This window comes from Colletotrichum abscissum (assembly GCF_030869225.1).
Source record: "Colletotrichum abscissum strain IMI 504890 chromosome Unknown Scaffold_32.1, whole genome shotgun sequence".
Lineage (NCBI taxonomy): Eukaryota > Fungi > Ascomycota > Sordariomycetes > Glomerellales > Glomerellaceae > Colletotrichum > Colletotrichum abscissum.
Genome location: NW_026850232.1, coordinates 64387 through 78421, shown reverse-complemented (window position 1 = coordinate 78421; position 14035 = coordinate 64387). Strand labels below are relative to the sequence as shown.

Sequence of the window (14035 nt, the reverse complement as noted above, 5' to 3'; positions counted from 1 at the left end):
ATCTGACCCTTTGCCCAGTATTATCGAAGGACTCTCTTGAGCGTCGGTGTGTCCCGACGTCTTGTCGGCATCTGTCCGCTTCAGGGAATAGTTTTGGTATACGGCAATGGCGAATGTCGATTGAATGATCGAGTTCAAATACGACCCTGAAAGCCACTGCTTAAACACCTGCATGGCCATCGAAAGCCTGCCCGAGGAAACATTCTAGACCTGAACGTCATCCATACGAGCTACACCACGAGGCACCACCAACAATGACAAAGACCGAGCCCGAACCGGCCTCGGCGGAAGCCAGCCCAAACCTCACGAAGCCCTCGATCCCATGGCTAGCCAAGATTCACCCCTACTTTGACGACGCAGAACACGTCCTAGTGCTCAAACTCGACATCCTCCTCCTAACATGGGCCTTCATCGCCGGCCTGATGAAGGACATGGACCAGTCCGCAACAACAGCAGCCTACGTCTCAGGCATGCAAGAAGCCCTCTCCCTCTACGGCAACGAACTCGTCGAGTTCACAACCTACTTCTCCATCGGCTACGCCCTCTTCATCGTCCCCTCCCAACTCATCCAAACCCGCGTCCGCCCGTCCCTCTGGCTTCCATTCTGCGAAGTCGTCTGGGGCGCCATCACCCTCGCGACATTTGCCGCCAAGAACGCCCGGACCGTGTTTGTCCTGCGCTTCTTCCTGGGCGTGTTTGAGGCAACCTCGTGGCCGGGTATCGTGAACCTCATCTTCAACTGGTATACCCCCTCCGAACTCGGTAAACGCCTCGCCATCTTCGGCGTGAGCAGCCAGGCGGGGAGCATGTTCCTCGGCATCCTCCAGGCCGCGCTCTACAAGAACCTCAACGGCGCGCACGGTCTCGAGGGTTGGCAGTGGCTCTTTGTTGTCTCGGGTATCATGACCATTGTCTGGGGTCTCTACGGGTTCCTCGTCATCCCCGACGCGCCGACCACAACCCGCGCCCTCTGGCTCACCGCGGACGAACGTGTGCTCGCTGCTTCGCGTATGAGGAAGTCAGGGACGACGACGCAGGAGGTTATCAAGGGCAAGGCCCTCTGGTCTCGTGTGCGAAAACTCTTTACCTCGCCTATTACGTACCTCTTCCTCGCGGCATACCTGCAGTTCGCTTGGTCTCAACGCGCAAACTCGTATTTCTTGCTCTACCTCAAGGGTCTCAAGGCCGCGGACGGCACGACGGCGCTGTACTCGGTGTACACCGTTAACCTGATCCCGCTCGGCGGCTACGCGATCTCCATCGTGGCGAATATATCTCTCAACGCGCTGAGCGATTGGAAGGACTGGCGGTGGCAGGTTGCCGTCGGCGCGGCGCTGCTTCAGCTCGTGGCTACCTCTGTCCTGGCGGCCTGGCCCGGTGGAAGGGGTACGATCATGACATTCTACTTCTTGACGTATGCGACTGCGGCGTGGGGGTACGCGCTGCTCGCGTGGCTTGCGATCATCTTGCGCAAGGAGCCTGAGGCGAGGTCGGTGATTGTTGGACTCGCGGTGACGCTTGTGTATGTTGGGCATGCTACTATTCCGCTGCGGGCATGGAGGACGGCGGACTCGCCGAGGTACCCTATCGGGTTCCCGCTGGCGGCGGCGTTCAGTGTTGGGAGTATTGCTTCTATTCTCGGGATGCTGTGGTATGTGCGCAAGTACCCCGATATTCTTGACTTTGGTCTCAATTGGAAATCGTTGAGGGAAGCTGGGGATAGTGTTGCTACGTTGGAGAAGGTGGATGTCCAGAGTGACGATGGGCAGGAAAGCCAGAAGAAGTCTGCCACGGAGGCGACAAGGGCTCTGTGAAGTTAGGCAGAAATCTCAACTCATTCTTTTGTTGTTTCACATTATTACTCCTACGCTATCTGGTGATGAACTCCCATCCATTGAGAGCCTCTCATCGCGCGTTATGGAATTGCTTCATGCGTCGTCAGTCGACGGCGGGACTGATTCGACTCCAGTTCCATACCCAAATCAGCTCCCGAAGCTCGAGTGAAGATACCATCCCGTACGACAAAACGTTGAGACTTGGAGGCCTTTGCCAGACGTCCAACATCGGTATCAGTAGCAACTCTCGCGTCGTGTAGCAAGTCTGCCAGCTCGGGACTTTCCGAGATCTGCGCTACAGTATGCCACGCATTCTCAGGCAAGCTGTATCGCGTAGACCTGAACAGGACCGCAGCCGCAGCAAACGAGGTCAGGAAGACAAGAATTATCCCTACGACAGCTAGATAACCCCTGAATCGCCATGGTACCGAAGTCAGCTCAAACGTGACCACATCCGCAGTGTCCATCCCAGGTACGGCAGTATTGGGAGAAAAGGCGCTGAGAAAGTCATAGTAGACAAGTCGGGCAAGGGTGAAGTAAACAGCCTGCATCGCGCGAGCCGGCGATCCCGTCTCGTCAATGGTATCGCCAAAAAGACGCTCGTAGATCACATCGCTGGTGCCGTCCTGGGAGTCGAGATTGGGAGCGCAATTATGACAGAAGGCGATGGGCATGGGGGGCATCCGGGCGTAGGTGACGCGGTTGAAAAACCAATCCAGGCTGCGGTCGGCGGCATACTGTTGCCATCTAGAGCCATCGCGAGCGTCGGCCACGGCCGAATCTAGGCTGTCTTTGCTGATGGTCAGGACTTGGCGGTCTTCGTGGGATAGAGATGGAGCGTCTTTGACGGCGCCGAGTTGTTTGCGGACTGCACTCGTGTCGTAGACCTCTTGCTCTACATCCCATTCGTAGGTTGGCTCTGTCCTGTTGCTTGAGCTGGTTGCGGAGACGTTAAGATACTGAATCGAGTCCGGGTAGCTGTGAGGAAGAACTTGTTAGATAATACAGCATAGAAGAACCTGATGGAACAGCTCAAGCTCTGGGTGATTCAAGTACTCACTTAGAGAACTGTGCACACATCGTCATGTTGAAGTTGATATACTGGTCTTTGCCAACGGTGTTAGAATCAACAAGTCTGATATGCAGAGACTCCCTCGTCCACGGGCCGGAGCCAGTCGAACTTAGCACCTTGACAGTCGACTCCATGCTGTCAGAGCTCATATTTCCTTGGATTCTTCCCGCATCCCACACAATCCTCATCGTCGTCATCCTCGTGGTATTCCGAAGTGACCAGTCAAAGGACGTCCAGTTCAGCGTCTCATACGCGCAAATCTGCCAGTCGTATTGATTGCCCATGTACCCCGTCACAGGACAACTAAAATTGAAGTTCATCTCATCCGTCCACATCAATCCCGCCGCAGCCGCCGCGTCCACGGTGGGATCGAGCCGTATCGATCCGCAAATGTCGACGCCGTCTGTGCCGTTGCACGGGCGAACGTTGCTGAGCTGCGGCCTCATGCAGATGAACCGCGTGTCTAGGACTCTTGCCATGCCCTGGAACTCGAGGAGCGACTCGCGATCCTGCTGCGATGCGACGGGGAGGAAGGCCCTGACTGTTGGTCCGGTATCATCTAGTCCTTCTCCTTCCGCTGCGGGACCGGCGTACTCTGCAAATGTTTCCGTAAGTCGCGGTCGTTGGATCCAGTAGTTGTGCGCGTACCCGGAGACAGCTTCAGGCGGCCTGCCGCTCGAGAGGTTCCCTGAGATGAAGGTATACGCATTGGACACCGAATCAGGAAAAGTGACAACCCGGCGCGATTCGAGATCCGCTACAAGAAGAGTAGATGTGAACTGCGCAGCAATCGTCGTAATAGCCAAGAGCGCGAGGATCAGGCGGACCAGCGGCTGTAGCGATGAGCTCGTGAGCGCGAGGAGACTCAGGGACAGCGGTCCGTCACTAGAAAAGCGCGCGACGGAAACTTGGGCTATGTCTTGGAGGTATACGCCCCTCCGCTCGACCGCGACCGACGCAATCATGGCCGTGGCCGCGGTGGCCAGTATGCCTATGGCAGTTCGGATGACGACGGCGGATAGAGTTATGCTCAGTTGGAGCCGGTTCGGGGCGAGGACCCATTTCCGCCAGCGGACGTCTTGGTGGGGTGCCCACCATAGCCATGAGATAAAGGCGACGGCGCCCGCGAGGAAGAGCAACGAGATGACGAGACTGAATTTTAGAAAGAGACTTAGGCGTTTGGTGGGCCGCTTGAACGTCTTCTTCGGCTTGAGGCTTGCGACGCCGTGGTCTGGTACAACAGGGCGAATTTGGCTGGGCTGTTGGCTCTTGTTCGAGTTGGGTGGTGAGTGGTCTGCCGTGTCGCGATCCAGTGGCTGATACATCGTCGGCTCTGAAATACAGATCGTAAGTTGGCATGCTAAATTGCGCTCAGTCTCATCGCCAACAATTCCTTTCACACCGAATCTTCACTTCGATGTCGTGATTTAAGATTACTCTTGCCGCCACACAAACGAAATATGTTCTGCAGGATCAGATTCACTATGCCTCCGTCATCCAGCCCTGTGGAGATCTCCAGTGAGGGACTCAGAGTGAGGCTGCGTGCTTATTTATATCCACTGAGCAACGCAGCCGAGCCCCAACATACGACCACTAGGCAGTGATTTTTTGCAGGGTTAATGGGGGAAGACGATGATTGACGTGTAAACGCAGGGGAGTTGCCACCATTCAGAGGCCCTGAAATTTCGAAATTGCGGCCCTCCGACTTTCTCATGCACCCAGGACCTGGCATGCATGCGCGACATTACCATGGCGAATATTTCTTGACGCTTAAAACTGCCCGAGAAACTGCGCAGTCCATATCAATCCAGCGTGATATCGGATTCGACCATACGTCTCACTTCGGCCATTAGAAATCCCGGAAGTTGGTGGAGAGTTGCACAGGTGAATGAAGCTTATTGCCACTCTTCTCCAACATGTGTGGGTATGCCTACAACCACTGGCCGGAAGTTAGCAACAGAATTCTCACAATGATTGGAAACAGAGCCCAAGGTTTCCGCTTCACAACATGGGTTCTCTACCTCGGATTCAATCTCAAAAGATACACAAAACCAAAAGCCCCTAAGATAAACCGGAATTCCCTTAGCCGCAAATCTTTCGATCCACTCAGCGTTCGCAGCTCACCAGTCTCACAATAAGTGCGCGGAACATGACCGTAACTTTCCAACACGTCTTCCGCTAAGCCAAGCCGCCTAAAATGATGGGATCTTCAGTGATTCTTATTATACGAACCCCATAGATTGCAACCAGCAAAACTTTACCTGGAGTGGAAACACCTTTTAGCATATAGAAACTAGCAATTTGCATCGCTTGTATAATACTCTGTTCAATCGGATCATCATCGGGCATTTCTGACTGAATAGACTACTTTGGTAGGAAGGTTACGGTGAGTGAGTTTATGCTGAGTGCACGCCTTGCTAATCGGAGAGCCCTCTGTTAGCGCGGCCTACAAAGATACAGCGTGGACACTAACATCCCGATAACACCCACGCGAGCCGAGCGAAGGGAGAATGTCTTGCTTTCAGACCGCTCATCCAACTCACCACCCGGAGCTCACCAAAAAACAAGGGCGAGACACCTCAGGAAATACAGTTGAACCTCTTCTGCTGTTGCTGGGCTGTCAACATGGCAACGGCAAAAATCACGTTGCCAGAAGACCTGGGTTCGAAGTCTCTACTTATGTTTGACGACTTGGTTTCCAGAGGGAAGCTATTCTACAGCGAATCTAAGAGCGACATTGTCTCCCACAACGGCTTCGAGGTGCGAGAAAGCCTTAATCTCTTTCCAAAGGCAATCGGTATCCGAAGAAATTTCTGACCAGACCTCACCAGTTCGAGTTCCGCATTAGTCCAGCTTTGAAAAGAAAGCCATATCTGGAGCGAGATGATCCCAAGCGTACGGCAGACAAGGGGCCGTTTCTGACCCCAGATCCCGACTTCGTTGTTGCGCAAGTAGGGTCTCATCATGCACTGAAGCTTAATCTGTGCTGCATGTATCGGCCGGCATTCGTATTATATACCCGACTTTTTGAGCCTCAGGCGCAAGACCTCAACTTCGTTGACGTTGAGGCTGCACGTGCCGTGATGATCGCACTTAAGCCAACTCTGGGGCCCCAACTGATGATCTATAATTGCGGCGTCGACGCCGGATCATCTCAGGGTCATAAGCATGTGCAGATTTTTCCTCAGCCGACTCACTTCTCACTGTATCCTCAGAAGGCGACGTCTGAAATTGGTAAGAGACTTGAATCTCAGGTAGAAGCGGCCGCTAAAAGAGTTCCCAACGCAGAAATCAATTCGACCATTGCTGGGGTTCCCAACCTACATTTCGTATTGCGATTACCCCAGGCAGCGACCCATGAGCAGGCCTACCATAGTCTCCAAAGACTAGTCTCTGCAACTAGGAAAGTTCAGACATCTGATAGGGAAGTTTGCGACTACAATGTCGTCATGGCTGAACGTTGGATATGCGTGGTGCCGCGTCGACTTGTAGGGAGAAACGGCGTAGGGGCGAATGGAGCTGGCATGATAGGTCTGGTATGGCTTCGAGACCAGGCAGAGAGAGACGGATGGGACTCTTTCGGCCTTACGGAACATCTTGTTCGACTTGGGTTACCAAAGACATGAAAGCTAAAGACTGGACAAATTGAAGCAACTCAGTAAGGTGGTCTTGGGGTTCACGGAGTCGGGCAACAACGCGACAAGGGCTGCCTTATGCGGCACAAGACATAAGACAGGGCAACAGCTGTCACAAGTACCGTCATGTCATTCGTGGTTCAGTTTGATAGGATTGTTCACTGAAGTAGGACGGAGAAGTCATGGGTAAATGGTTCAAGTGTACAGGTATATTATGGCATTTGGACGATAACATCAATCCCTGAGGATCATAAATGTAGGCGTATGTGTGACTCATGCACTCTCCTTTCTGCAGTGTGATGCGAGGCGACAGAGAGCGGTTGGTGCAGAACATCGGTACATGTAGGCCGACGATAGAGGCTCGCTTTCCCGGGACCTGCTTGAGGCAAGATCATGATTCATTCCAGGAAAGGGGAGAAAGAGAGACGTCGCCACCTTGGAACAGGAAGAACTCAGCCTCCAAATCGCCAGCGTGACGCGACAGGCCGAGAGACATCATTTGATAAGATAGTGCTGCCGCATTCAACAAACAGCCGCAGTTGTGCATCCAAGACATGGTCAATATTTGGAAGGAAGCAGCAGAGTAGCTGAAAAGAGGAAAAAGAAACTAAGAGCTCGAGTATTGTAGAAGTGTATATGGAGTACTCGCTCTTGGCATGCATTCAGCTCCTGGTTCTCACGGCCGGAAGCAAGTACGTTCACAGTCTTGGCTAGGTATCCGTATGCTGTGATTGTCAGGCCATCACGCAGAGTCTTCAGCTTTCCCTCTAACAGGAAAGGATGCGTTTGAATGTGGGACGATCAGTCCCTCAGTGTTTACTTCAGTAATACGATGCGGCCTCTCATGCCAGTGAGTTCGACTTGATTCATGTTGGAGATTCTGAAAAGGTAAGAGATTGCCGGGCTGAGGTGACGGAGTGGACCCTCCAGGCTCCAGGTGCAGGTACACTTGCCGCCGCTGGCCAGATTGAGAAGAGAACAAGGAAGCTGAAGCAAGCGCAAGCCTATCCCATGCCGTGCTAGGTTTAATTCGTCAACCTTTGCGATATGAGACATACACATCTTGAATCCAGTGTGCCTAGAAGACTCACCGAAGCAAAACAGTCAAAAGATCATGTTGAGAATGGAAATGATCCATCATTTTCCGACCTTACACTATTGATGAGCTGCAGCGGCTGGAAGACCCACCAGTAGGGTCTTCAAACCCAGCGTTGGGCCTCAGCATGAAAAAGACCTTCAAAGGAAGCATGCTTTCGAAGATAGGACGGGATTCTACCTGAGGCAATCTTCTAATTATTATACATTCTAAAACCGAATCTCTGCGCAGAATTTCGTCTGAAACATCCACTCGCGATGGCCACCGATGGTTCCGATTGCCCCGAGACTAGCAACTCGACGGACTGTCTGCTGAGGAATTTGCTTCAACTCTTGAACAATCAACGCGATGCCAATGATGCAGAAGTCAACTGGGATCCCATTTCGTTCGCATTTACATTGATTCTTGGTCTAGCTGCAGCCTTGTTCGCCGCCATTACGATTTGGCAAGCTATTGCAACTGCTGGAAAAGGGTGGCGGAAGACCAACCCCAACGCTATTGGTGGTTGGGCTGCCCGAACTGAAACCAGATGGGTCTGGACCGAGATGAGTTACAAAACCACGGCGTGGACTCCGATCTTGAACGTCGAAACAGTGAAACATTGGGCGGAATTAGGCGACCTGCCAGCCGCCGACGGCAAAGAAAAGTCTGCGTGGGAGAGAATGACGGACTTCCTGCGAAAGTCTCGTTCTCCTACTTGCAAGGTTTTGAACCGAGATCCGAACACTGAGGACAGGCCCGCGGCAACATGGGTTCGATTGCTGGAAGAGCTCGGACTGGAAGAGATCAAACCTCCAAACGAAGATGACAAAATCGGCCTGCGGCGAGTGGTTGCTGATTACCTGCCGGACGATCTACCCGCGGCTCCAGCGTATGCTCAAGTCGGCCTGATCCTTGCAGCCACAGCAATGGTAGGGGTTCAAATTCGGATGAACGAACAGAATTCAGCATATCCTATCGTCGTTGGCCAAGGTTTCCAAGTTGACTTTCGGGACCACCCACTACTTGGACTCGTTGGTGTTTATTCGCGTTATGTAACACGGCGCGACAGCTCAAAACGTTCTCAGTTCAAGCCAGAGCAGCTTGCGATGGTCATGGAATATGGGCGCGGAAGATTCAAAACGATACGATTGAATGGAGACTCAGAGACCCTCGACATGTTGAAGCTTTCCACGCGTAACCAGCTAATGAAAGCTCTCATGGGGTTTGAGACTACGGAACGTTATAGGTTTCCGGAACCATTCATCACAGGCCTAGAAAGCGTCTTTGAGGACTGCATTCCCATTTCACGCTTGCTCTTGGCTGCCACACCTGAACGTGTTCCTTTACTGTTCCCAAGATCGGCATTTACGACTAAAATTCCATTGTCAGCGATCGCTGTTCTGGGATCCTTTTGGTCCTCAGTGCAACTGACCGAGTTCAAAGGGTGGGACGTTTCAATGGACTTGGGCTTTTGGAACGCCCCGACGTGGTCGCGATTCATCTGGGAAACTTCCGTGACACGCTATGAAGCCATTTCATCGGACGCTGGATCTTTTAAGGGGCATTTCCTGGTCTTGCAAATGTGCGTCGGATTACTGCACAGCCCGAAGAAGTTACAAGCTTGGTTTCGCGGTCTGCGCGATGACGATCAAAACTCCATCAAAGAAAGCATCTTGGGGCAACTGAAGGAGATTGACAGATGGATAACGTCTAGTACACAGTCTCAGCGAGACGGCACGCCAGCCCAGTCACCAAGCCCATCTCCACCCAACGAGGACATTACCCAAGCACAATCCTCGAGCAAAATGCCACCCGAATTCGGAAGGCGCATTGCAAGTATATATCGAACGACCATCATTCTTTCGCAGGCACACCAACTTGTAACCTTCAGAAGTCAAGTGAGAGTCAAGGGACAGGACACATCGCAGCAAAAGAACTATCCGAGCGGGTCCGCATGTCATCGCCACAACAACATGCTCGCAGACATCAGAAGCTTACTCCAGGACTTCAAGGGTCCCAAAGAGAAGCTAGACGGGTTTGACGAGGAGTACAGGAGATTGCCCATAGAACGCGGGATAACGCAGCAAACAGAAAAAGGAAAAGAGAATGGCAAAGGAGCTGAAAATCATGGAAACGAAGTTGGGGAAGGGGAAAAGCAGAATGAGGAAAAAAGAGTACCAAAAACAGGTGCACAACCCTGCGACAGAGAACGTGATGATAAAGACAGGAAGGAGACCCAAGCAAAGGGCAAGGGAACAGCGCCGGGAAAAGGCGTCGATCGAGCCAATCAGACGAAAGAACTTCCGACAAAAGATAAGGAAGAGAATCAGACGGAACAGATTATAACGAAAGAAGGGGAGGGAAGCGCTCAAAAAGACAAGGAAGAGCAAGGGAAATGGGAAGACGATGGTCAAGGGGAAGGAGATGTCAAAGAAGAGGGCAGCAGTGAGGTAAAAACTGAGAAGGAGACAGAGAGCAAGGCCGACAATTTCCCTATTCATGTGAAGAATAGGCCCCATCTGGGGGAGCTCTTCGAAAAGTGCAAGAAGTATCGCGGATACTTGCGTTTCATTGCAGGATTCGACATAACTCAGCATTCGATCGACGATTTGTGCAAAATACTGGATGAGCTTGGTGCAATATCGGTGTATTGCACCACGTCAGAAGATGATGGAGCCGACAGGAGGGGTGACTTGAATGACATCCTCATCTACCGCTGTCTGGCAATGGCCTTGCTATTTCAGACATCGATTGATACCGACAAAATGACGCATCTTTGGGATCAGGTATTGCCTTTGATCTAGAAGAGTTATTGTCGGATTGGAAGTCCAATTCGACCTCGACGTACGGCAGACCGCGCAGGGGCCAATTACGGGCCCTACTTCCGATTATCGCAGCCTGCCCAACCTACGGTTGGAACCTCCCTTTTACACCTACGCAGCAGGTTGACCTCCAGCCCCACCAAAAGTGGCCAGGTTGTGGTCGGCTGTCACGAACCCGCGAGCTTCAGTCAGGGCACGGATCGGGCGACACATGGATTCGTTTGCAACGTCAATGAAGCCTATTGCGACTTCGTGTGGTGTCATAGAGCGTCCCGTGTCAGCATTGATCGTCTTCGTGAGCTCTTTAAATTTCTTTGCCACGATATCGGAATCGAGAGGGAGATTCTCGTCCGGGCCGAAGATAGCGGGGAAGTAACTAGGAATAAACCGACCGAGACTGTGATGAACATTGTTAGCCTATATACTTACAAGATAACTTGTTGGGAAATTGACATTAGGTTTGCATCAGTCACTGTCAACGAACCGCCCTTTCTGTATGAAGCAGGGCCGGGGTGAGCGCCCGCACTCTACGAACGAATTTTAGTGTCTACATAGAAGTTTATCGAAGCGAAGAACGGACAAACGTACCTCTGGTCCAACCTTGAAAAGACCATCCTTTAGTATCCTCTAGATGGGATGAGAAAGTGGTGACTCCCTCAACGGGGCTACGGCACGTTGATGGCATGTTCAGTATTGAGCCGCAGATAAGGCCTCGAAACCCCAGATGAGAGACCATAACAAATAGGGGCGGAACTAATGAGCCTCAGCGGAGGAAGCCCGACTCAGTCTCTTTACCCCGCAGATACATACACCATATGTGGGTGAAGATAGGCGACGATAGGCATAGAAGAGGATTTGGTTCGGCTTCGGTGTGAGCGCGCCGACAATGTGGCATCGGACTGGGGTCGCCGTTTCCACTTCCCCGCGGTGGGCTTCTTATCTCGGACACCTTTGCCGTGGGGGGCCTGACTCCGAGCAGCGCGGGAGAGCGGCCCTCGATCCGACGTCGGAGCTGAATGCGACTTGGCTCCCAGAACTCAAAATCGACATCATTTCGCCATAGTCCTCTGACTGTGAACTCTTGTTCGCAATAAACCGAAAAGGGTAAAAGCCAAGATGCCTGACCTGCAAGACTCAATATTGATCATTGGCGCTGGCACCTTTGGCCTGTCAGCAGCGTATCACTTCACCCGTGCCGGGTACAAATCCATCACGATTCTCGAGAAGGGAACATCCGTTCCCTCGTCTCTCTCGGCGGGCAACGACGTCAACAAAATTGTCCGCGCAGAATATGAAGACCCCTTCTATACCGAGCTGGCCTTGCAGGCCATGTCGGAATGGGCCGACAACGAACTATTCGCGCCGCACTACCACCAGACGGGGTACCTCTTAGCCAACTCAGCAGCAGCGCCGGAAAAGACGAAAAAGACCCTAGCTAAATCTCTTGAGAGTATCCGGGCGCATCCAGCTTGGGCTGGTAGGATCAACCCGATCAAGAACAGAGAAGATATCGCCAAAGCTGCGCCGGCACTGAACGGGCCCATGGAAGGATGGGAAGGGTATTTCAATCAGTTCGCGGGTTATGCGCATGCCGCGAACGCGCTGAAGGCAGTCTATGAATACGTCAAAGCCCAGGGAGTCGAAATCCACACTGGGGAGAATGTTGCGAGCCTCACGTATGACGGGGACAAATGCATAGGCGCCCGCACGACTTCCGGCAAAGACTTCAAGGCAGCGACAACGATTCTTACGGTCGGGGCTTCGCTCGGAAACGTGCTCCCGTCCGTCGGCCGCCAAGTCACGGCAAAGGCATGGAGTGTCTTGCACATACAACTCCAGCCGGAGGAAGCAGCGCGCTTGAAGGGAATTCCGGTCACATACGCTCGGGACTTGGGTTTCTTCTTTGAGCCAGAACCTGGCACGGGCATCCTCAAGCTCTCCCCAAGTGGTGGAGGTTACACCAATTACTCGACGACGACAGGCCTGTCCACGCCTCCAGAGAAGAACGACTTCGTACCCGAGGCTGATGTGCGTCGGATTCGAAAGCTGCTCCAGGAAACCCTTCCGGGCCTGGCTGATAGACCTTTTGTCGACCAGCACATCTGCTGGTGTGCCGATACGGCGGACTCTGATTATGTTATCGACGCTGTGCCAGGAAAGAAGGGCCTGTATCTGGCGACAGGCGACTCGGGTCACGGCTTCAAGATGCTTCCGGTGGTTGGGAAATGGATCAAGGACCTGGTAGAGAAGGGAGAGCAGGACATTGCCCGGTGGAAGTGGAAGGAAGGTAGTGATGCGGGTCAGAATGTGAGCTGGCGAGCAGGTGAGGTGGTGGATCTGAAAGATATCTAGTAGCCTTCGACGAAAGGAATACTTTTATTAGAATTCTTGATCTAAAGTCTTAGGGCGTTTAATTCATCAGCGTTCTTCGGACTGGGACCATTCCTTGACGGGGGTCTCAGTCTGTGTTAGGCCCATCTGAAGACATAGAGATGTTGACGTCAGCGCTACATAATCAACATGACCGCCACATTCTCCGAGCGTCAGACTACGGATTACACGTGGTTATGATCGTAGAATAACGACCGATGGTGCCCAGGCCGTCTTTGTCGGCGAGTTGAGCGCGTCATGACTATAGGGTGTGTCCTGAGAGTAAGCTTCCATGAGATGTTTATAAGTGAATGTGCACAAGCAATGGGATATTTTGGCTCATGAATATCGACATTTGCTATCAGAACACAACTTTTCGCAGTTGCCTGTTCATGACCCCCGAGAGCTTTTCATCGTACATCATTGCATACTATTGCTAAGATGTCTTCAGACTCCGGACACATCAACTTCCCGGGCAAGACCTCTGCCACTCCAGGTGAAGAGTTCGAAGTCCGCCAGACCTCGACCACTGAGGACTACCACCCCAGCCCGTCCAACTCAATTCCCCTCTCACCAGCGCGTCAGCGGCTGATTGACGATATTATCGCGCTATACTCAATGGAGCCCACAGTTGAGCGCGTGAAGCGGTACACGGCTGACTGCGTGTACGACGACCAATTTGTCTACGCCAACGACCGATACAAGATGGCAGGGCAGTGGTTTGCTTTGCCCAAGCTCTTCAAAGCGAGCGTGAACGAGGGGTATGAGATTGTCAAGAACGATCGAGACCTGATCCAGTTCAGGAATGAGCAAAGCTGGACTTTCAAGCTCATCCCAAAGACTGCGACAATTAATGCGCTTGTCAGCCTGAGCCTGGATCCCGGCACCGTCGACAGCGACTTCATTCAGGTCAAGTACCACAAGGACCAGGCCAATGACAAGGACTACAGCCATGAGTAAGCTCACCACGAACATGGGGACCGCCCATCATCAAGCTAATCACACATCCTAGGGGCGTTGGGTTCTCGTTCAAGAAGTGGCAAGCGGACAATGTCATCAAGGTCATGGATAGTAAAGAGGTTGAAGCTTTCGCTGCGGATAAGGATGCCAGCAAAAACAAGGTGAAGAAATATGGCACTGGCAAGACTGAAGGTGATGCACCTATAAAAGATCTCTGAGCCAAAATTGATGAAAGAACATATGGACGTGACCTTATTTCACCA

The 14035-nt window shown here is 52.5% G+C and overlaps 5 protein-coding genes across 5 annotated transcripts; 4 read left to right on the top strand and 1 right to left on the bottom strand.

Annotated features, from left to right (window-relative positions):
- Positions 1–254: 254 nt before the first annotated feature.
- Positions 255–1814, top strand: CABS01_11548 (uncharacterized protein; the record flags this gene model as incomplete). Its single annotated transcript, XM_060544903.1, has 1 exon — positions 255–1814. One exon carries the CDS (start codon positions 255–257, stop codon positions 1812–1814), a length of 1560 nt encoding a protein of 519 aa, XP_060397318.1.
- Positions 1815–1915: 101 nt separating this feature from the next.
- CABS01_11547 (uncharacterized protein) lies at positions 1916–4232 on the bottom strand (the record flags this gene model as incomplete). The annotated part of the gene is made up of 2 exons (XM_060544902.1): positions 1916–2813; positions 2896–4232. The coding sequence occupies 2 exons, from the start codon at positions 4230–4232 to the stop codon at positions 1916–1918; spliced, it is 2235 nt and encodes a 744-aa protein (XP_060397317.1).
- A 1300-nt stretch (positions 4233–5532) lies between these two features.
- CABS01_11546 (uncharacterized protein) lies at positions 5533–6533 on the top strand (the record flags this gene model as incomplete). Its single annotated transcript, XM_060544901.1, has 2 exons — positions 5533–5667; positions 5739–6533. 2 exons carry the CDS (start codon positions 5533–5535, stop codon positions 6531–6533), a joined length of 930 nt encoding a protein of 309 aa, XP_060397316.1.
- Positions 6534–7895: 1362 nt separating this feature from the next.
- CABS01_11545 (uncharacterized protein) lies at positions 7896–10424 on the top strand (the record flags this gene model as incomplete). The annotated part of the gene is made up of 1 exon (XM_060544900.1): positions 7896–10424. One exon carries the CDS (start codon positions 7896–7898, stop codon positions 10422–10424), a length of 2529 nt encoding a protein of 842 aa, XP_060397315.1.
- Positions 10425–11558: 1134 nt separating this feature from the next.
- Positions 11559–13990, top strand: CABS01_11544 (FAD dependent oxidoreductase; the record flags this gene model as incomplete). Its single annotated transcript, XM_060544899.1, has 3 exons — positions 11559–12765; positions 13264–13768; positions 13825–13990. The coding sequence occupies 3 exons, from the start codon at positions 11559–11561 to the stop codon at positions 13988–13990; spliced, it is 1878 nt and encodes a 625-aa protein (XP_060397314.1).
- Between the last annotated feature and the right edge of the window lie 45 nt (positions 13991–14035).